Here is a 23,790-nt window from a genome sequence, read left to right on the forward strand (position 1 = left end):
TGTACCCTTACAAACACCCTGCCTATAGTAACAATGGGAGCTTTGCTAGTGGTGTTGTGACATGAAGACTCCAGTGTGTCTGTCTTAGCTATTTCAACAGATGTGGAGAGGGGGAATTTATTTGCGGCATTTATTTAGCACAGGAAATTAATTCTTGCCGGTTGCAGTTCTCCCTGCTGAAGGGACATCAGCAACAGATTCTAGACATCCAGGGTGGGGCGGCATGTTTACGTAGGAGGAAAGAAGCCATTCATACTAAGGCTTATGCCCCCAAGCATTCTGGGGACAAACTCAAGGCAGACAGGCAGAGAGAGGCTGACAGTGCTTTGGAACGCAAAACTACTTAAAAGCCAGAAGTTTCTGACAAGCAAGTCTCCCTGTCCCTTTGATCATGATGCTGGAAAGGGACTCACTTCTTGTCTTGGATCTTCCGCGAATCTTTGAATGACGTACTTCAGCTCCCTTGAAAGGGCAAAAGAGAAAACAAAAAAGCAGAATGATGAGTGGCTATTGGTCGGTTCCAAAATTTACACAGCTGCAGCATTTCATTTTGGTTACGCTTTAAGTGATTGATGCCCCTCTTCTGGAGAGGGTGCAGGGAAACGAGAGGAGAAAACATTTCACAGGAAGGAATTATGAGGGCTTAAGGAGTTGCCAAGGTGGTGCATATAGACTAGGAAGCGGGTTTGCAAATGCCTGCAGGCAGTCCATCTTAAAACAACCCAAGCATTCAAGTCATCCCAGTCTTATAACTATTATTTGAGCAAGGCAGAATATGTACTGTTAGCTTTACAGATAAATGGTAATAACCCCTTGGTACAGACCTGCTTGGACTGTACCACTTCATACTGCAAGTAGGGGGTTTGCATGTTTAAATGCTCCTGCCTCACCATGTAAAAATCCTCACTGCATGTAGAAAATCAGCACTTCTCCTTAAAGGACCAAGCTCGAGCATCTCTTGCTAACCTGCTAGGTTTCTATATGCAGGGAATACAAGTTGCTTTTTTAATCGGTGGGTGGTAGTGGTGGAAAGATTCAAATGTGCAATTTCTCATAGCTGCGATCTAAAGTGGTGCAGCTGTCATGTGGAATAAGTGACTGGGAGAAGGTTTAATGGAGAAGTGCTTTCACACTGACTGGCCTAGAAGAGATTTCTCCAGTGACGGTGGGTTTTGCTCCACTTCCTCATTTTTATTAAGAATGTTTGTGACTCTTGTGGTGTGTGCGTGTGTGGCTCTAAGCCCTACCATTCTGATTCTATCAGCAGCTTTCAAAACCTCAGTGGTGAAGGATAAGAGGAACACAGACACATTAGCCTTTGCTTAGATCTGGCTTATTTATATCACAGGAAATAGCTTTAACCAAACAAGCACTTACTTTGTGAACTTCTCGTGCGCAAGAGCCCTGAAAATTAGACACAGAGAATTATTAATGATTCTCCTTTTTTCATGCGGTTCTTTTATTCCAAAATAACTGTGAGTATGTGGATTTGATAAGTCTAAAGAGGAGAGCTATAGTCTACATGACATCAACACATACATGAATGCAGCCTTTGCCAACCTGGTGGTGCCCATGGGTTCCAGGTTGGCAAAGGCTGCAGCAATGGACGGCCCTTGTGGTCTCTTCCAACTCTATGATTCTATTTACAAAACAAAAAGGGTGGGAGAGGGCCACGTTTTAATTATGTTGAATAATGATGGAACAAAAATAAATTAAGATTGGGGGTGGGTGGGCTCTGGATGAAAGATATCTAATGAGATGGCCCTCCATTTTGATGATTATTTTAATTTGTTTGTTTGTTTTTAATTCTGCCTTTCCTCAGGATGGAACGTGAGGTGAAGTTCACGGGGTTCCTAGCCCCTCATCCAGATGTGCTTAGTTTAGCTGTGTTGCAGGCCTTCATATCACTCTATGTATTGTTGCAACATCATCCTGTGATCCCTGACTGGGTGGGGTAACCCATGCAAAGAAAGGAAGGGAGGAAACCTGGCTGTGTGAGTAATCAATGCTGCAACTCACTTCAGAAATTTGTTTTAAGATCAATTGCCACTCAAGAATACCCCTGAAGAATAGTTTGGTTTGAAACATGTTGTGCTTTATTAAAAACACGTGGGTTTTTCTTCTTCTGCACTAGGAGATTTCTTCCCTTCTTTTCTCTGCGACTGGTAATCTTCCTGTTTCTCTTTGCAGGGAAACCCATGTGATCGAACCAGGAAGAAGGCAAAAGCCAATAGGGAGACAAACAGCACCGGAGCAGGAAGAGGCAACAGAAACAAGGCTGCTGAATGGGGACAAGAATGGGAATGTAAGCACTGCCTACATATTCCTTGCGGGAAATGTAAACCCCACCAAGTGCAAGTTTCTACATGAAGATTGACACTGTAAAGCATTTGGCTCAGCTCCAGATTAGGCAACTGACATTCTGTGTTCCAACAATGTGAGACAGATCGCTTCAAAAGAGGTCTCATGATAAGACAAACACATCTGACTTTCCAAGCTGTGCCCTCTTGATCAGGAGATCATACACAGCCCTGCTTTTCAGATGATGGACTTGAAGGAGCCTTACAAACCTGCTGTAAGTGTTGTTCATATCAAAACTGCTTTTATTCCTGCTTTCTGCCTAGCAAGAGAGCTGTGTGCTTCACCTAAGGATGGAGACTGAGCTGGGCAGCAGCTGGGTTTCTATATCCCCCCTTTCCTCCGAGGAGCTCAAGGTGGTGTATGTACATGGTTCTCCTCCTCCTAGCATTCTCACAACAGCCCTGTGAGGTAGGTTAGGCTCAGAGACTATGACTTGCCCAAAGTTATCCAGTGAGCTTCATGGGAGAGTGCAGATTTGAACCCCCAATCTCACAGGTCCAACACTCAAACCACTACACCACATTGGCTGCTAAAATATGAGGGACTGTCAGGCCAAGGCAAGATTAGACTGAGAAGGGTTTTCAGCAACAAAGAGCTCCTGCCAGAGGAAAAGTCAAAGCCAAAACTATTCTGCAGGGAAATTCTGTCATCAGTGAAGCAAATGGAAACTTTCAGGGCCCAGTGATAGAAACTGCACACTTTGTAAACAGGGTTTTTAGCTCCATCCTAAGTCCCAGGTGTGTTCATTAATTGCATTGCAATTAAGGCATGGCCACATCTAATTAGCATGGCACATTAGCGAAGCAATTAATGGTCACTCTCTCATACTGCATTGCATCATGATACAGATCTGCAATTCACCCCAGGGTCCTTTGCTAGAATCACCAACTCAGGTAAAAAGATGCCAGGTGTTGTTCTATCTCCCCAGCCGTTCCAAAGCACATGCAGTTTACGAAAGCGAACCCTTCCAAAGCACCCAGACACTGAAGGATGCGATAAGCTGGCAAATTGGACAATTATAGGCTGTAATGTTCACCCTCTGGGAACAGCATTTCATAAACAATGGTGTCATTAATAGGTTTCAGAGGGATGCCAATGCCAAACTCTTTCATTGCGTCCTAATACTGCTTATGGAACAATGTGCATTTTTGTAATTATTTCAATGGGTCACCTCAGCCCTTTATGCTTGCTGACACAAATGCTTGTTTTGCTATCTGATCCTATGAGATGACTGAACTTGTTCACTTCTTCTTCCAGGATGTAGCTAATAAACTCGGATGGCTTTAAAAAGAGGGCTAGAAAGGGATGGAGGATAAGGCTCAGAGTGTTATTTGAGGAATGCACTCTTTCTAAATATTTTGCACGATATATTTTGGTCCACTCCCGTGGAGACCTGCTACTCCAGCTGAAGTGTCCCCTTAAGCCCAGGTTTACTGTCCCAAAATATGTCTTTACTGGATATTTTCACTCCTTGAGTTTAATCAAAGTCCTTGGCATGCACTGCAACATTTCAAAACAAGTATTTTAAAATCTCCCATCCAACATCTTCTGGACTGTAAGAACCAACCAAAATTTCTCAAATTTTTTGCCACTAAAGGAGATAAAACTACCTGCCAAGAACTTACTCTTTAGGGAATGGGATGGGTTGAAGCAAACTGGCAAGAGCTGGTCTCCAATCGTCATAGTCTGATCTGAAATGAGAAAAGTGCTGTTAGTCCTGGACACAATGCATAATCCACTCTCGTTTATCAGCTGTGCATTTGTCCTTGTAGGTGACACATCCTAACACATCCACCACAGTATGTGTGAATGAGATCCATCTAGGGCTGGCTCTTGAACCACCTGGCGCCCCAGGTGCTGCTGAACTACAATTCCCACCAGTCTCAGATAGCATGCCCAGTGCTCAGAGGGGATGAGAGTTGTAGTTCAGCAACATTTGGAGGGCCACAGATTAGCCACTCCTGGTCTTGGCTAAATCCTCTCCCTATAGCAAGGAGCATTATTTGTGACCCCCCCTCCATTTGTTGTGACCTTTTCATTTTCTTCTATTGTTGTTATTGTTGTTGCTGCTGCTGCATCTATAGCCCATTGCATAACCTGGACACACAATTTGCATGCATGACTTATCCCTGTCTTTCAAGATGATATGATGTGAGAGGATCATAGATCTGATCACAAGAACACAGTTTTTGGAATGGGCGCCGATGTAAACTTCAAATTAAGGAAAGAAAACGGAAAAAAAAGGTAACCTAATACGGGCCATGCAAGTTAATCCACAGCATCTTCATGGGGTCACAGGCTGCAGGTTGTGGGAAAGAGCTCTTTCTTCCTGCCTGTGACCCTGGAGAGTGGCTGCCAGTCAGGATAGACCAGCATCTGCCAACCTGGTGCCCCTCAAATGTTGTTGGACTACAACTTCCTTCAGCCCCAGCCAGCACAGGTAATGGTGATGGGAGCAGCAGTCCAAAGCATCTGGAGAGCACCAACTTGGGGAAGGCTGCGATAAGCAAACACAACCAGAGCATTTTACATGCAAAAGAAGTTGTTCCTTGCCAACTGGAGTCCAAAACATCTGGAAGGCATCAGGTTGACAAAAGATTGGAACAGACAATACTGGGCTAAATGGACAAACAATCTGACCTGGTATCTCCCCGGTGCAAACAATATGACATTCAGAAGACATTTGGAACTCTTTATTTCCAAAATTAAGCTTGGCTCACCACTTACACAGGAAGCATCAATCAATCAACAGGCCAGCTAAGTGCTCCCCACCAAATCCCCTCCCAAATCTATTAGCAGTTGCAAATTCCTAATCATGCAAAACCCCCAAAACATACCCCCTGCCACCAGCAGCTGCACATCTCTGACTGTGCAAACCTTTCTGCCAAGGTCACAGAAAGCTCATGGCCAGCAGGGCCATCAGCTCCCTAAGACACAAAGGCTTACTGAGCTGCCGCGTGACACAGCCTGGTCAGTTCTCTTTCCCCACCTTCAAACCTGCAGCATGTCAGCCTGTAACTACAGTCAACTCAGCAAATCAAATAAGCCTCTGCCTGAACTGCATGTACATCCGTGTGTGTGTGTGTGTGTGTGTGTGTGTGTGTATGTGTACACCATGGGTTTCATTGCTCCATGGTCACCACCAGAGGCCTTTCCCCCTTTCCCAGTGTCGTCTTTCGGTTCAATAGAAAAAGCTGCCCTGCAGAGCCCATAGAGCCGAAACAATCCCAAAACATATTAGCAGCCAGGGGCAACCCCGATAAACATAACATCAGAGAATGCACACAGGGTATTTGAAGCATGCGGCTGACCTATAGGGGAATGTGGAGAAGGTGGGGCCAAGCTGAAAGAAGACCTAAGCGGCCGCCAATCTCCCCTACTTCAGTTTTCTCCTCCACAAAAGGAATCCGTTTGCAGTTTGGTCAACACCTTTTCATTGAAACCAGCCTAATTCTTTATTGATAGTTTTATATACCACTTTGTAGCACTGCACTCTTAAAGCAGCGCACAATTTAACAGTGGTACCATACCAAAACCTGTATATTCTGGGAGCCTGTAAAGGAAACCTGCCATTCAAAGACCTATATAAACTTCTTAGGCGTGATATCTATTCGATTTAAAAAAGAAAAAGAAACAAAACAGCAACGTATTAAAGGCGAAAGCATTACACTCAGTATCTCCTCTTCTACCTGGCTCTGCAAGTAAACACCGCAGCAGTCTCAGGATGAGCGAACCTGCAAATTTCAGTCTCTCAGTTTCTCAAATTTCCTTTGAAGTTCAGTTCCCCACATGAGTTTGTGATTTATTTATTTATTTTAAAAAGTCATCATGGAAGTTCATCAGCATTTTAATGTGAATTTCTCTGAATGTACCCAATTTTTGCAAAGCAGCTTTCCCTAATACAACACATTCTGTATGTTTTCCCACTAACATATGCATCTTTGCACACATTACCTGGCTGGATAACTGCATAGCAAAAGTTGGAGAAGCGCAGAGTTCAAAGGATGGCTGCGTTTCAGCTCACAAATTGCTTTAGAAAGTACAAATTGGATTGATTCACATATAAATACGAACTGGATTGAATTTCGCTCCCATTCCTATACCAGGCTTCAGTTTGAAAAGAAAGCCATTCCATCATGTGAACTACAGATCTCTGCAGTCAGTGGAGTTTAACTCTGCTCCTTATTAGAGACAGTGTTAAGGCAAACTTGTAGAAAGAACATCACAATCCATTTAATTGTTCTTTGAAGGATCTGACTCAGCACTCTCAAGCGTGATACAGGCAACAGAGACAGTGAGATTCTTTGTGCAATACTAAGCAGACAGCATATGATGGGAATAATTGCAATAATAAATTGTAATTATTCAAACCAAATCATGGATGCAGGACCCACCTATGGCTTTTTCGCTTTGTAAGCATTAGGCACTCCTATCAGAGAATAATGTGAATTATTCTTTGCCTACTCTGCAAGGTAACCGCCTTGCACTTGTAGTGCAATTCTATACATGTCTGCTCGAAAGTAAGTTATGCTGAGTTCAATGGAGTTAACTCCCAGGTATACATATAGAAGTGCAGCCTTGCAGCACAATCCTAGCCCTGTCTACTCATAAATTAAGTCCCATTGAATATAACAAGGCTTATTCCCAGTAGCGTTAGGACTGCATGCAGCCTTCGTCATTCTGAAGCCATGGTCATGAGGGATATCCAAAGATAATGCAGTAGCCTCAAACTTTTCGTCTTCCATTTATGGCTGCATCTCTTTTTATTTCTTTTGAAAGTGGATACAGAGAATTAGGTGGTGCCCAACTAAGTTCTACTTGGAGTAGATTCACTGAAATTAATGGACTTAAGTTAGTCATGACCATTGATTTCAGCCAGCCCACCCTGAGTAAGACTAATATATTTTCCTTCACTGATCAAACTGCTCCATCTGGTCCGGTGCTGTTGTCATTGACTGGCAGCTGCTCTCCAGGATTACAAACGGAGTCTTTCCATCTCAAAGGTAATAGGCAGGCCTATATATCCAAAGCCAGCTTAAGTTTTATTATCCACTGACAATTCGCACGCTCCCCTTCTGATCTATATAGAACTAGTATTCCTCCTCTTGGCTGCAGCGAGTGGCCATGTGCAAGAAAAGCCTGGAGGGTCCTCCACAGAGCAGGTGGTTTGACAAAATTTAGGAAATGTTTTTGACTGAAAAACTAACCCAATGCAGAAGACTGGTGGAGGGGACGGACGGACAGTGAAGCATGGCACATTTGACATTACATGCTTTCCTTTTCTCAGCTAGGTGATCATAAATGCTGCCTTTCCCTGCTCTCTGGGCACCCAGTCTCTTTATGGAGGGTGTACACACAGGCGACTTTTTACTTTGGAACTCTTTGCGACACTGTTGTAACTTAATAGTGCTGTTTATACTCCACATTTCTGTTGTAACTTTCAGGTTGTTTGAGTGTTTCCCAGACCTACCTGGAGATGCTGGAGACTGGACCTGTGATATTCTCTAATGCAAATCAAATGCTCTACCACTGAGCCACAACACTTCCTCTATCTAGCCCAGTACTGTCTACTAAGACGAGGTCTCGGCCAGAGAGGTGTCTTTCCCATCACCTGATCCCCTTTTAACAACTGGAGATGCTAGTGATTGAGTTTAGCACCTCCTCCTCCTCCTCCATGCCATGCAGGTGCTTTACCTCGGTCCAATGGCCTTGAGCACTACTGGGATGAGGGAGGAGTGGGGGAATCCACCCAAGATCAGCAGGGGGAGCTGAGAGAGCTGTGGTGAATTAGTGCACACGAGCTCCACCACACTCTCGAACCCCTGCACCTGTGCCTTCCGCTACACTGATCAAAGGAACATTCCGTTTTCTTCTTTGGCTGGCCCCTTATGAAGCCAGCCCAGTCTGAGAGCAAACTTGTCAGGATCTAATCCTCAAATGGAAGAAGCAAAGGGGTGACTGGCAGGCAAGGAGCAACCCAGAAAATCAGGCAGTGACATCGCTATCTTGTAAAATATCCTCAGGGGTCAACGGGCAAACAGAAACTGGCCATTTTCATTCGCTGGATGCTATTTGTGGCGCTCCGCTGGCCAGGCCAGATGCCTATTGCAGACATTAATGCCGGCATTAGATTTATTGCTCTGCTATTTGCATATCTCGCTGGATGCCTGCAGATGTGGAAGAGAAGAAGCCGGGAAGATATGCACCCCCCTCTCCCCTCCCCACCTGCACAGTTCAAGAGAGGCAGCTTCGAAAGGCATGGAAACTACTCACAGCATCTTGAGTATTTCCACGTAGCAACCGAGGATGCGATCCGCCTGGGCGCTGAGCTCAATGCTCATGGTGCTACAAGTGGGGCTGACCATCAAGCAGTCTATCAGGTTGGGCTCACTGTCGTTGCCGACGTTGGCCGTCATCTTCTGGTTGGCTGTGTTGTTGCGCTCAACTTCCACGTGGATTTCATTCGACGTGACGATGACCGACTTGAGGCGGGAGTCAGTCAGTGTGGCCTCTTGGGACACCAAGTCAGGACTCGTGTGGAGCAGCCGGAGAGGCAAATTGGGCTTACGGTCACAGGGCTGCTGGCAACCATTACGAATTTCCTTCAGGCTTGGAGAATTGTCCCGGCTGTGTTTCAAAAACATTTTTTTTTTAGTCTAAAAAAGCAACCTTTACTAGCCAGGCACAACAGAAATTAGTAAGGAGGAGGGGTAGCCTAACTGTCTTGCAATAGATGCCCAGCTTTCATCTTGGCCCCTTTGCAACTGCCACTGTCCTATTTATACCAGAGAAAAACAAACATCTCCCCAAAGAATTTACAGTATGGGCCGTATTTTTCTGAAGGCCTGTGAACTCGTTGCTAATGGGGAGGAATGTGGTTCTCTCTTCCAAATGACGCAAAAACTGTGATGAAATTCATACTCCAGTGGACAGCTGTCCAGCTTTGCTGGAGAGTTTACTTGAGGAAGGGGTAGAGTGTGGAGGCATCACCCCCAACACTCTCCCAGCCCAGTGGAAAGCTAGAAAATCCTACAGCTCTTGCCACCGCTCCCTGAACATCCTTTTCGTACCTCTGGGGGAGGCAGGGAGGAAATGGTTCACTTGGGGATGATAGTGAACTTGGCCTGGGACTTGTGTAAATATTAGCAAGCTTCCTACACTCCTGAGTCAGACCACTGTTCCATCTGCATTCAGAACCACCTACACTAATGGTTTTTCCAGGGATTCACACAGGCCATATTTGGTGATACAAGGGATTGAACTTGGGACCCACTGCATCAAGTCTGTGCTCTACCACAGAACTATGACTCCTTCCTACAGGAATCTGCCCTGGGCTGCTGTGTGGACCTTCTGTGTGTGCTCATTGGTTGGTGACAATTCATGAATCTGGGACAGTACAGAAGCTATACTGTGGTTAACTGCCATCCGCTACCACTTCAGGTTAAAATGGGGAAGGTGTGTGACGGGATGCAACCAGGCTGCACTCACACTGCAGGGCTCAGTTCCTCCGAGCATGTGTGGAGTCCCTTCCCACATACATACTTAAGAGTTAAGGCGAAGAGATTTCTGGGGCACATGACATATAGCTCTGAGGCCGGCCTCAATTCTGGACCTGGGCTTGAAGGGTGGGACAGAAGAATGTCTTACTTAGACTAAGAGGTTGGAAGTACTCTTGCAGTGCAGGTGTAAGGAATGTGGTGTTGACAGACCACAACTCCCATCATCCTTTATGACTGGCCTTGGTGGCCAGGGCTGATGGGAATCGCAGTCCTGCATCACCTGACACCATGTTGGCTACCCCTGATGCCATGTAAATTCAAACACAATTTAAATTGAACTTCATATCTGAAATGCACAAAGAAAATGCGCTGGTATTTAGGGAAAGGATATCAATGTAATGAAATAAGGTGCAGGAACCAGAATATACAAAGATACATGAATCACGCACATGTGCTTCAAAGGCCGCACAATAAACACGAAAGTGGCAATCCGATTTTTCTCCAATTGCCACTGTGAAAAAGCTGAGCCACGAACCTTTTGTGACTGGCAATGTACCAAATGAATTTTGTGATTACTCAGGCATCCAAAACCAAAGTACAAGTGAACTGTCAACCAAATGCCAAAGAGAAGACCTTCACTCCAGAGGCAGTGACTACTAACCTGTTGATGAATTCTTCGTAGCACGAATAAATGGCAGCTAAACAGACGGCCACGAGATTTGGCAGGACCCTGGGGTGGGGGCACTGTCCGGTAGGGCCATGCATGCTGGAAAGACAACACAAAGGTAGCAGCATGAGGGCACAACACAAGGCAACAGTGCTGTAGCAAATCAGAAGTGGGGAACCCTTTTCCCCAAAGGCTGCATTCTGCCAGGGGTAATTTGCTGGGGGGCTGCATGCTGGAGGGGGTAGAGTCAGAGCTACAAGTAGACAGGGCCATGTCCCAAGATGAGTACAGCCAGAACCAAAAGTAAGAGGGGCCATCCCATTTTCCCGTGTTTCCGCTATCCCACTTCCCTTCTCTCTTCCTAGCCTCTCCCACCAGAAAGTTGCTTGCAGATTGTAAGCCTGTAGCCTGAATCTATGGACACAAAATGCAGTGTAGGACTAGAATGTTGAGAAAGGGTTGCTCAGCGTATGCCCATGCACAAGGTATTTTTTTCCGCGGGAGAGCAAGGGGCCTAGATGTTTGGCAGTAAAAGAGAAGCAGCTCTGAAACTTACTACTGGCAACTCTACTGTGGAGATGAAGAAGAGAGAGGAGAATTAAAGGATTAACACCCTAGAAGGGCAGAGTGTTTGAGAGGGAACAAGCCACTGACCTGTGAATAAACTTCTTCACTACTTCCATGCCAGCGTTCAGTTCGTTCAAGGCCAGAATGTACTCCTGAGTAAAAAGCCTCAACCTAGGGCACTTCCCAAAATCCTGCCCAAAACAGGGGAGAGAGGGAGAGAGCATGAGTGCAAATAATGTCACAGAAGACTGGATAAAAGGCTTCATTCAAGCTGTGGATTTTAAGTGAGGAAATGTTCATCTGGACCTGTTTAACAATGTGAGGCAGCGTTAGTCACCACTTATAACCCCCACTTTCATTCATACAAACATAAGAAAAGTGCAGCTGGTATCAGGCTAAAGGCCTATTTAGTCCAGCATCCTGTTCAAACATTGGCCAACCAGAAGCCTAGGGGAAGCCCACAAGCAGCACCTGAGTATAGCAGCACACTCCCCACTTGTGAGTCCCAGCAAGTGGTATTCAGGGACATACGGCTTGCAAGAGTGTTGTTAGAACAGAGCCAACCAGATGGTCATTACATTTTCCATTCAAACAAGGCACAGATAACATTCTCCAGCCTATCTTTCTGCTTGTTGACTTCTGTCATGAGGCATTTTTTTTTCACATTTACACGTTGTGACGACCCTGGTCCCGCTCTCCCTTTCTATCACCGCGACCCAGGAATCTAGAGGGGAAAACACCCACCCTCTTCTCCTGCCGCCTCAAAACCAAACCCCTTTAACTAATGGGTTTCTTGGTAAGGAGAGCACTCCAGCCTGCGTGACCGGGTACCTCAAGGAACTCTAGGCTGTCCCACGGAATAACCTCTTGCCTCAGGGTCTCCCTCAGTTGGATTCCCCTACTGTAAAAGTTTGCCCTACACACTCTGGCAACTTCTTGGCGCCTCAGGTTACCCTTCTAAGCCTCCTCCGTGTGACTTCAGGACACCAACTACCACCTCCCTGCCTGAGGTGAGTTTTGTCCTCTCTTAAACCAGCACGGTTGTGAGTCCTGGTACCTCGCTGGAAAAATAAAGACGGACCTCTTTTTGACAAAAACAGAGATGAAGATTTATTGTGTTAAAAACATAAGGGTTTCTTTAACGTGTCATTTATTAATTAGCTTTGTTCCAGTTGTACAAAATAAACTCAGTTCAACATTTAACTTTAAGTTTTCCTAGCCTCTTCACTTTCTTCAAACAAACCACCACATCAAAAACCACATCCACACCCTCCTCCCTCACCCTCCTAACTCACTCAACAGACCTTCCCTCCTTTCCAACCGGGCACAGTCCCGCCCCCATCAGAGTTCTATGTCAGTCAGGCTGGAGGTGGGTTAACTCTTTGCCAGCCAGGCAGAAATAAACATTTTAAAAGTGTTTCAATTTGTCACATATCTCCCCCACCACAAAGACATTGCGTCGGCTTGCTCTTAAATAACTAGAGCAATGCCAAAGCAATGGGCTTGGGGTTAAAAATACTTCAATGCATTCTTATAACATTCATATTACAAAGTCAACTAAATTAACATCTCATAAACTTGTACACAGATAAACCATGTTTGGCATGTGTCAAATTATAACGCCTAAGCACAAATGTTCTGCTAGGGCTACCACTGTTTCATATAATAATTTGCACCATTCTATACCTCTCAAAAATACCTGGATAAAGCGTCCGCTATGATGTTTTCCTTCCCACTTATGTGCTCACCCTGTGTCTAATACATGAGTTGCTGGGCTGGTCCTCCCTGGGATGTTTGAGAAGATCTGAGCAAACTGAGCAAGGACTAATTTTAACTGTTCCTTTTGCTCTGGGGTCAGACTTTCACCGAATGACACCTCGGCTAGAGTTGTGCCCTTACTCAGCTCTCCCCACCCAGTTAAATGAATTCCTTGGGTCACCTTCCCCTTTACTTGCAACACCAACTTATTTCGGTCAAAATAAGGCTTAAGTAAGTTTACATGAAAGTTTTTACATCGGTTCCCTTCCCCATCTAACTCTACCAAATAGTTCACCGCCGATATCCTCTCGACCACTTTGAAGGGACCGTCCCACGACATCTCCAACTTCTTCCGACGTCCTGTTCTTAACACGAGCACACTGGCACCGGGCTGGAAAGTTCTGTCTCTTGCGTGTGCATCATACCACTGCTTCTGTCGACGCTGTGCCTGCTGCAAGTTGTGAGCAGCTTGCTCCCGTAGCTCTTGAAGGTCGCTCTGCAGCTCCTGTAGATACGTCACAACATCAGGGCTGTCGATCTGCTCCTCCCCCGACCACGCTGCTTTCATCAAGTCTAGGGGTCCTCGTGGCTGTCGTCCAAATAGGAGTTCAAAAGGACTGAACCCTGTGCTCTCCTGCGGCACTTCGCGATAACCAAATAGGAAGTGTTGCAGCCTCTCATCCCAGTCGTTAGGATGATTGATGGAATAGGTTTTTAGCATCCGGCTCAGGGTCGAATTAAATTTCTCCGTCAAGCCGTTCGACTGTGGATGATAAGCCGTAGTTTTAACATGTTTAACTCCACAAAGAGTTAAAAGCTCTTCCATGGTCTTGGACGCGAAGGATGTCCCTAAATCTGTTATAATTTCTTTGGGGAATCCCAGCCTTAAGAACACCGACATGAGGGCTTTTGCTACAGTCTTTGAGTCAATGTCCTTTAGAGGTATTGCTTCTGGATAGCGCGTAGCATAATCCACGAGGCATAAAATAAATTTATTCCCCCTTTTTGTAACTCTGGAGATAGGCCCAAGGATGTCCACTCCTACTCTGGAAAAGGGCTCAGTAATTACCGGAATAGACTGTAACAAGCCTCGCGTTTTGTCCGCTCTTTTGCCTGCTTTCTGGCAGATCACACAGGACTTGCAATACTCTTTGATGTCCTTGCCCATCCCAGGCCAGTAAAATCTTGCTTGGATCCTATCACTAGTCTTTCTAATGCCTAGATGCGCTGCTGAGGGTGCGTCGTGTGCCATTTGTAGCACTTGCAACCGGTAAGCTCTTGGCAACACTAACTGTTTCTTCCTTTCCCAAACCGCAGCAGTTTTCCTCCTCCTAGAAATTCTATACAGTCTTCCCTCAATGGTGGTAAATAAGCAGGGGTTCTCCACAGTTACTTCTGCAGTAGGACTTTGTGCTTTATCCCACAGCTCTTTTATAGTTTCACCCTCTTTTTGATCAGTCAAGAATTGGGCACCGTGCTCCTGGACCACTGGCACGCTAATCAGCCCTTCATCCTCACCAGGCTCTATGGGTGACTCTATAACTGCAGGAGGATTACTCTCAGTGACTTGAGACTGTGACCTAGTTATCACTTGAATACGGTGCTTCTGACTAGCTAGGTCATTCCCTATTAAAAAGGGTACCTCCAATTCATTTAGGATTCCTACTCTCCACTTGCCACAAAATCCTTTGTAGGTAATATCAACTTCAGCTAATGGTACTTCAAAATGTGGGCCCCATATGCCTTTTAAACTATAGGACTGACCCTTGAGGTACTGCTCCTTTGGAACAAATTGTGATTTGACCAGTGAGACTTCTGCTCCTGTGTCCCTCAAACCTAAAAAAAACTGACCATTTAATTCAATTGGCTCCATGTAATCTTGGTTGCACTCCTGCTCAGCCCTCCAGACCTGCAAGACCTTAGAAGTAGTCTCAGCTGGACTGTCTGCTTTCTCTGAGCCTTCTGTCTGAGGCGAGCTATTTTCCTGTGACTGCATTATCAATTTTACTTGTTTAGCTGCAGTAGGTGTAGTTTGCGACTTAACCAGCAGGGGGCACCTGGCACGTACATGGCCCTCACGATTACAGAAAAAACAAGTGATTTTCTTAGACCCTGTCTTGTCAGAAACTGATTCCCTGACAGGAAAATTTTCTTGCCTGTCTTTATTTTCTCTGTTTCTCCATGGATTACCCTTCTGTGAGTGTTTTGGGAATGCTATTTCATTGAAATCTCCTTGTAGTTCATCTAAGACCCCTGCAACCTCTGCCACAGTTTTCAGCTTTTTATCCCTTAAGAACCAACGTAAATTGCTAGGGATTTGCTTAAAAAATTGTTCTAAACAAATTAATTGTTTTAACTCATCAAAGTTCTTCACTCCACTCCCTTGAATCCATCTGTCAAGTAATTTATCTAAGCGGCTAGCTAGCTGGGCATAAGTCTCTTTATGTTCCTTTTTTGCCTCACGAAAAGCCTTTCTGCTTTGTTCAGCCGTGAGTCCACATCGAACCCTGACCCTTTGCTTAAATACTTGGTAAGATGACAGCTCTTCTTCCCTCAGGTCAGCATAAATTTCACTTAGTATCCCACAAATTTGAGGTCTTAAATAAAGCATCCAGTTCTCCTCAGGTATTTGAAATTCCACACAAACGCGTTCGAATGTGAATAGAAACGATTCGACATCATCGTCTTTTCCATATTTGGGGAACCTTTTTAAATTAATTGCGGTACTATCATTATTAACTGCACTCTGAGTTAATTCTGATCTCAAACGTATCTCCTCAAGCTTCATTCTGTCCTGTTCTAATTGAACCCTTAACCTCTCGGACTGCATTCTCTCCTCAGATGCCATCTTTTCCCTCTCAGCTTCAATTCTAGCTTTTCCCCTCTCACTTTCAGCTTCAATCTTTGCCCTCTCAGCTTCAATTCGGGCCATCTCAATTCGTAGTTTCATCAGTTCTACCTGAGAATCTGGGCTTCCCTCAGCCCCTTCCGTTCTTTCATCTCCTTTTGCCTCTCTGGGTTTTTTAACGTGAGTCATTTTCCTCACAGGAAAATCCTGACAGACTCAAACCAAACTAGGCGCGTGAGCTTTGAATTTCGATCCCACCGCTGCCACCAAAAATGTGACGACCCTGGTCCCGCTCTCCCTTTCTATCACCGCGACCCAGGAATCTAGAGGGGAAAACACCCACCCTCTTCTCCTGCCGCCTCAAAACCAAACCCCTTTAACTAATGGGTTTCTTGGTAAGGAGAGCACTCCAGCCTGCGTGACCGGGTACCTCAAGGAACTCTAGGCTGTCCCACGGAATAACCTCTTGCCTCAGGGTCTCCCTCAGTTGGATTCCCCTACTGTAAAAGTTTGCCCTACACACTCTGGCAACTTCTTGGCGCCTCAGGTTACCCTTCTAAGCCTCCTCCGTGTGACTTCAGGACACCAACTACCACCTCCCTGCCTGAGGTGAGTTTTGTCCTCTCTTAAACCAGCACGGTTGTGAGTCCTGGTACCTCGCTGGAAAAATAAAGACGGACCTCTTTTTGACAAAAACAGAGATGAAGATTTATTGTGTTAAAAACATAAGGGTTTCTTTAACGTGTCATTTATTAATTAGCTTTGTTCCAGTTGTACAAAATAAACTCAGTTCAACATTTAACTTTAAGTTTTCCTAGCCTCTTCACTTTCTTCAAACAAACCACCACATCAAAAACCACATCCACACCCTCCTCCCTCACCCTCCTAACTCACTCAACAGACCTTCCCTCCTTTCCAACCGGGCACAGTCCCGCCCCCATCAGAGTTCTATGTCAGTCAGGCTGGAGGTGGGTTAACTCTTTGCCAGCCAGGCAGAAATAAACATTTTAAAAGTGTTTCAATTTGTCACACACGTACATATAATTAATAAATTTATGGATTGGTCCCACCAACAGATCTCACAATAAAACTTATGCATCAATTAATGCACAAAAAAATAAGATACCAAATAATCAAACAATAAACAGGTAGGAAAACATGACTCTATTTGTTAAGATAAGATTTCTACTTGCAATCCTCATAGAATCATAGAATCATAGAGTTGGAAGAGACCACAAGGGCCATCCAGTCCAACCCCCTGCCAAGCAGGAAACACCATCAAAGCATTCCTGACAGATGGCTGTCAAGCCTCTGCTTAAAGACCTCCAAAGAAGGAGACTCCACCACACTCCTTGGCAGCAAATTCCACTGCCGAACAGCTCTTACTGTCAGGAAGTTCTTCCTAATGTTTAGGTGGAATTTTCTTTCTTGTAGTTTGAATCCGTTGCTCCGTGTCCGCTTCTCAATGCTCTCAACAAGAAATTAGTTGCAGTCTCTGTAACCATCTCATTTGTACCAATATTGATTTTAGGAGGTTTAAATGCCTTTACAAAATTGTTTTTTAAATAGTTTCATAAACGGCTTTGGGAATCTCAGAGCTGAAAAGCAGTATATTACTACTGGGTGATAATAAGCTAAATCATACTCAAGAGTAGACCCGCAGAAATTAACAGACATTCGTTACTAAAATCCATTGCTTGTCACAGACCTACTCTTCTTTGGCAATCACTCATAGATTGTCTTCCATACACGGTTTTAACAATGGGTCCGTAAGTGACTGTGGAGGCCAATTCTGGATCCACACGTCCTTCCACAGTGGAGACATTGGTTTCCAGGCAGGAGTGCCTTCCTCTTGGCACGTTTCTCCCTTGCATCCTGAGATCGAGCTTCTTTAAAGCCCATGACACCTTTGGTAAAGGCTGTTCTCCAACTGGAGCGCTCGCAGGCCAGGTTTTCCCAGTTGTCAGTGTTTATACTACATTTTTTAAAGTTTGCCTTGAGACACTGAGGATGACTGACACTGGGTACCACCCATTGCAAACAAAACAAACAAATATTCTAAACAATGTCAAGATCCAAGGATGGCAGTATCAAACAAGTAACTTGTTTGATACTGCCATCCTTGTTTAAAGTGTGGTGGGGTCAGCAGGGGACCAAGGGGTATGAGCGCTGGGGGGAGGGGGCAGGGAGCTTGTCACCTGCTGTGATTTGACTCTGTATGTGGCCTCTGCCTGGCAAAACACTTTGCTCTTGTTTCTCCATGAAATTCCTCAGTCTGTTGCCATTCAGTGCCTGACTATAAAGCCTCCTGGTTTGACTGCAAACAGAAGTGCATGAGATCATAAAAGGAATCTAGATTTATGCTTCCACTTATAACGCCATTAGAATAACAAATGCTCTTATGATGTCACGTGTGGCGGTGGTCCAATCCCGTCACAACTAATAAGGCAGATTGCAATAGCTGAGGCAGGCCTGAGCGAAGAAAAAAACATGGCCACTTGCACACAATAAATCCAGATTCTCATTATCTAGCCTGCCCACGTTGATCTTCTAGCCTGTAGCTAAAGAGCAATTTTACACCACACACACACACCCCAAGCCATTGCCAATTGTTTGCTCCAACCTTGAACTTAATTGCTACTTAATTGGGATTTTTAAAGGAATTGTTTCCTGCCACCCGTTCTCTAGCCTGTCTCCACCACCAAAACACCCAGGCTTGTAGGCCACAAAACCCCTGGCCTTCCACGCATTTAAAAACACGTGAATGAAAAATGAAATAAATCTGATATAGCGCTGGGTTCTTAACACACACATTGTTGGAGATTCCTGGTGCCAAGTGAGAAACTGACACCAGTGGCGTGAGCCTTTCCACACTGCAGTGACCTGCAAACAGCTGCAAGATCAGTCGATGTGCACTTTTTTGAAAATGGAAAAAAGGGGCGCGTCACTTACAAAGAAATTTGCTACATAGCATAACAAGGCAATAATTACATCCTGTGGTTTTGACAGCATTTATTCAGAGAAGGGCTGTCATCCAGTTAAAAAATAGTCATCATGTGTTGAGCAATCCATTGATTAACTCTGTATATGAGCAAAAATAATTACAAACCTAAGAGCCTGGCGGCTGGATCAGACCAAAGGCCTGTCTAGTCCAGCATCCTGTTCTCACAGTGGCTGCCCAGGTGCCTCTGGGAAGCCAGCAATCGGGGCCTGAGCACAAGAGCACTCTGCCCAACTGCAGTTTCAAGCAACTGGTATTCAGAGGCCTGCTGCCTCCAATAGGGAGGTAGAACACAGCCATCAGGATTAGTAGCCACTGACAGCATAAAGACATTGAGTAGCACAAGACAGTGTTTTATGTGGGAGGAAAGAAAGATAAGCACACGGCACATGTTATCACAAAGAGCCCTGCTGGGTCAGGCCATGAAAACATAAAAAGAACTCCCCTGGATCAGACCTTGAGACCAATCTAGTCCGATATCCTGTTTCCCGTAGTGGCCAACTAGATGCCCCTGAGCAGCCTACAAGCAGGACATGCAAGGGCACCAGCTCCCTCTGAAGCAAAAGGCGTCATTTCCTTTGTTTTTAGACAACACAAGCTTGTGCCGTAGGAGAAACACGAGCGCCAGAAGCTGCTTTTTAACAGGTCAGAGACTATTAGTCCATCTGACCAAGTATTGCCTACAGCGACATGCAGTTGCAACTCAGGGTTGTTCCCAGGCAGAAATCTTTCTGAACCTCTGCTACTGGATCCTTTTCACCAGGGATTCAAGTGATTGCACCTGGATCCTTCTGCATCCAAAGGATGCTCAGCCCCCTTTTTGTATTAAAAGAAGCAGTCTCTCCAGTTTGCAAGAGAGAGGGAGGCCTCTTTTAAGTTGGTGCCTGCTGTTTGTAATGACTTGCATTTGGGGGGGGGGGGGGAGACACGCCCCACAACTTTGGTTAAAAAAACCAGCAGCCCAATTAAACAGGAACATCTTTGTAGCTGATTAGACGTTTGGTGTTTGTTTGTTCGTATTTTTTTAAAAGGTGGAGATTGTTATTTCACTGTATCTGGGCTGGATTTGAAATGGTTTTTATATATGAAATGGATTTTGCAAATATAAGTATTTTGATTGTGTATGTTTGTATAGAATTTCTATCATTTTTTAATTTATTTTTTTAAAGATTTTAAATAGTCTTTATTTAAATTCTTTATTTAAATTATTTTGTTGTGTTGTGTTTTATGATGGGCGTAAAGCCGAATAAACATCCTGAATGTAAAAACAAATACACCATTTAAACAAATATTATAATAAAATTCAATAACAAACAAAGAAAACAAACTTCCCAATCCCTCCACATCACTTAACTAACACATTCTCGTTAATTTGCGTTACTATCTCCAAATATTACATCTCCAATCAAATTTATTCCCATTTAACTTATCTCTTTTATCTATTTCCCCATGACCACTTAATTTAAGCAAATCATCAGTTCCGTTTTTATACCTTTTTTCTTAAAATAATCTTCGACCAACCCCCATTCCAATTTAGACCTTTGTTTAGAAATATTCCTCATTTTTTAATTGTTGATGTTTTTATTGCTAAATCACTTTAAGAGATATTTTATAGGAAGCAGTCCATAAATGGAATAACATGAAATGAATAAAATAAGCAACTTGACTCACCATATTGTGTTTGAGGATTCTTTGTACAACCGGAGTGAACACTTCTATGACCACCATGGATCGAGGGCGTTCTCTGCAATGCTGCATTAAGAAAGCACACAGACACATATATTTGAAAAAAAAGAGTTGAGAAGAGGCAACTTGATCTCTCACCAATGATTATACAAAGCCATCAAATAAATCAACAAAAGAAAATTAGGTGCTCCCAAATTGGTTTTTCACATTGTGGGTTACAAGAATGCACCAAAATGGGGTATAACTGTGTGAAGAACTCTAAAAAGATAGCTCACTGGTAACTCTAAAAACAAATTTTGGCTATGGAAGATCTGAATATTATGAAACACGAGGGACAACCATAGTCGATACACGTTGAACTGTCACTGGGCAATTTGCCCTTTGTGACACAAAAACAATGCATGTATCAATAACGTAAGGAGAGCACTGCTGGCTCACACCAACAGTTTATTGTAACAACCCTGTGAGGCCAGTAGAGCTAAGATTGTATTCTTCAACCTTGGTACCCCAAATGTTGCCCCATCATCCCTGGCCGTTGGCTAAGCTGTCTGGGGACGATGGGCATTGCAGCCCAACAACATCAGGAGACCCAAAGTTGAAGAGCACTAGGTGAAAAGGGCAGTAGCTGGCCCAAGGTCACCTACTGAGCTTTCTGGCTGAGTGGGGTTCCAATCCTGGTTTCCCACTCTTAACCACTACATTGCTTTGTAGCTAGTTGTTACCCAGGGTTGCGAAATAACAAACTCCTCCACCAAGTTGCCTGCATGTACCAGTGAACTTGGGGAGGGTCAGTCTCTCACTCTGCACTAGGCTTTGAAGAAAAGCAGAGGCAGCTCAAGCCTATTTTGCTGCATCTGAAATTTCCCATGTATTCTGCCACTGGACTATGTCCCACTTCCTATTCCTGTATGTACAAGCTGTTTTTAAAAAATGTAATGGCTTTGCATTAGAATATCTGGAAAACATTGCCATAATTAAGTCCCCCAATACAACAGCTTCAATAAGCACATGGAGCCTGGCTATATGTGGAGGAAACCACCCATTTATTTCAACAGCAGGGAAAGATTCATGGTTATACTGGTGGCACCAGAAAGGAGCATGCCCAAACACTGAGGACAGGGAAGCTCTTGAATGCACAAAACATAGAGTGTATATTCAAACCTCCCGTGAAGGTTAAACCAGTTGAAGTCGGCAGCGTAGATGTGCACTGAGCATAGCAAAGTCTGGGGAATGTTTTAGAATACAAACACACATTTCAGAAATACCTTGCAGAAAAATTCACACAAGTCAGGAGGTGGGTGGTTGTTTTCCAGCAAAGGTGCAAGGGCCTAAAAATAGAGATAGGACAGGGTTATTCATAGATATTTGACTGTGTCAGGGACAGAAAGTTGCATTATTATTCTAAGTTAAAGGGGGGAAATCCAATTTGAACTCATATTGATATGCAATTCCTGTTTACATATTACATTAATATATTCTGTAAAATAAGTAAGTTCTCATTTGCCAATATCAATAAGTACATACAAATGTTGATTACTTATTATTTTTTCCATCATTCACACCAACATAATAAATTAGTTTTGACATTATTGCATAGCCCCATAATTTACTTAATCATTCATTCATCGTCTGTGTGTAATCTTCTTTCCAGTTTTCTTATAAAGTATCTATATGTAAAAGGCGAAAACCATTTAAATAATAATTAAAGCAGCATCTGCCTAGTATTTATTTGCTTGCAACCCAAAACAGAAAAACAAATGTTAGGGCTGTGGTACAGCAAACACTGTACAAACACTGTCAAGCCCCTAGACTAGGCATGGCCAAACTTGGCCCTCTAAATGTTTTGGGACTACAACTCCCATCATCCCTAGCTAACAGGACCAGTGGTCAGGGATGGTGGGAATTGTAGTCCCAAAACATCTGGAGGGCCAAGTTTGGCCATGCCTGCCCTAGACTCTGTCAAGCACCGAGGTAGACCATAGGGCCCAGAGATGGCAGGGGCCTGGGGTTAGGGTTCCAGCACCGGGAGAAAAGAATCCAAAGAGGCAGATAATGTAGACTAAGACAATAGTCAGGATACTAGGGAAACACACTAAAGTAAGGGGGGCCCCACACTGCTTACTTAGTTTGCTGGTTTGCCAAGGATGCTGGAGCACAAGTTAGTGGAGTAGAGGTAAGATGCTTGAGGCTGGATTCTGGAGGCTCTGGTTTGAAACCCCCACTTCTCCCCCTTTCTTGATGCCTTAGAAGCATCAACCCACTATAAAGTTTATAAAAAAAGCAAACAACTAATAACAAAACTGTGAGGGACAGAAGTTACAGGCAAGTCCCTCCCATCTTAAGTAGCAGCTTGTCTCCCAGCGCGAGTGCTAGTGGAGAGGGAGAGGTCTCCAGCGGAGACTCAGGAAGTGGTGACCGAGGCTCAGGCAAGGTAGCGGAGCCCATGTCCAGTGTGGGAAGGGAAGTGGGAGGCAAGGGAAGAAGGCCGATCCCGCCGACCCCGGAATTGCGCAGGAAACGACGGGGGCGGAGATTCAGGATGCCTAGACTACTTTGCTGGAAGAAAACGCGCGAATCTCCATTCGGAGGTTCTGACCCCTAACTGACAACATGTACATAGTACTGTTCTGCACTGTAAATAATCAGCACTAAATAAAAGAATGAAAAGACAACGCCTGGAGGAGTCGTTACTCTAGAGTAGCCGCTGCCGCGCCTGTGACAGCAAAGTAGTCTAGGCATACTGAATCTCCGCCCCCGTCGTTTCCTGCGCAATTCCGGGGTCGGCAGGATCGGCCTTCTTCCCTTGCCTCCCACTTCCCTTCCCACACTGGACATGGGCTCCGCTACCTTGCCTGAGCCTCGGTCACCACTTCCTGAGTCTCCGCTGGAGACCTCTCCCTCTCCACTAGCACTCGCGCTGGGAGACGAGCTGCTACTTAAGATGGGAGGGACTTGCCTGTAACTTCTGTCCCTCACAAAAACCATGTGACAGGCTGGTATTTAGGGTAGTTCTCCCTAATGCCTAACCACATTTGGTGCTACAAATTCATTTCTAACCTTCTGTGCTGCCAGTGCAAAGAAGGCTACCTGGCAAGGCACATTTGTGTAGGTGGATGATGAGACATTTTCACACAACATTTCACAAATGTTACTATGGCAAGTTAGAATTCCTGCTAGTTGAACATACAGAGGAAGCTGTAGTAAACTGGAAGCACACACAGGGATTTCCATCCCCTCTGCTTTCTAACTTTCACAAACTAACATTCGATAGAGGTAAGTAAGAAAATTTTCAGACTATTAACTTGCTAAGACTTATTTTCAAAGGCTGCTCAGGGATCCTTCTTGCAAAGCAGAACTGGGGGGGGGGGTTCAGCCTGGGGGCCACATGCTGCTGGTGAGCAGG

General features: G+C 44.7%; 1 protein-coding gene across 2 annotated transcripts in view; it reads right to left on the minus strand.

Annotated features, from left to right (window-relative positions):
- CMIP (c-Maf inducing protein) overlaps positions 1-23,790 on the minus strand; it is a 161,582-nt gene that overhangs the window by 11,610 nt on the left and 126,182 nt on the right. For both annotated transcript variants that reach the window (XM_035120939.2, XM_060275961.1), the window contains 8 exons: positions 21,653-21,715; positions 20,373-20,453; positions 11,182-11,285; positions 10,522-10,626; positions 8,635-8,988; positions 3,987-4,052; positions 1,378-1,404; positions 414-462 (listed from right to left, as the gene is read on the minus strand). In XM_035120939.2, the coding sequence (XP_034976830.1) occupies positions 414-462; positions 1,378-1,404; positions 3,987-4,052; positions 8,635-8,988; positions 10,522-10,626; positions 11,182-11,285; positions 20,373-20,453; positions 21,653-21,715 (849 nt within the window). The remainder of the gene's footprint in view (positions 1-413; positions 463-1,377; positions 1,405-3,986; positions 4,053-8,634; positions 8,989-10,521; positions 10,627-11,181; positions 11,286-20,372; positions 20,454-21,652; positions 21,716-23,790) is intronic.

Source organism: Zootoca vivipara, chromosome 6, assembly GCF_963506605.1.
Source record: "Zootoca vivipara chromosome 6, rZooViv1.1, whole genome shotgun sequence".
NCBI lineage: Eukaryota > Metazoa > Chordata > Lepidosauria > Squamata > Lacertidae > Zootoca > Zootoca vivipara.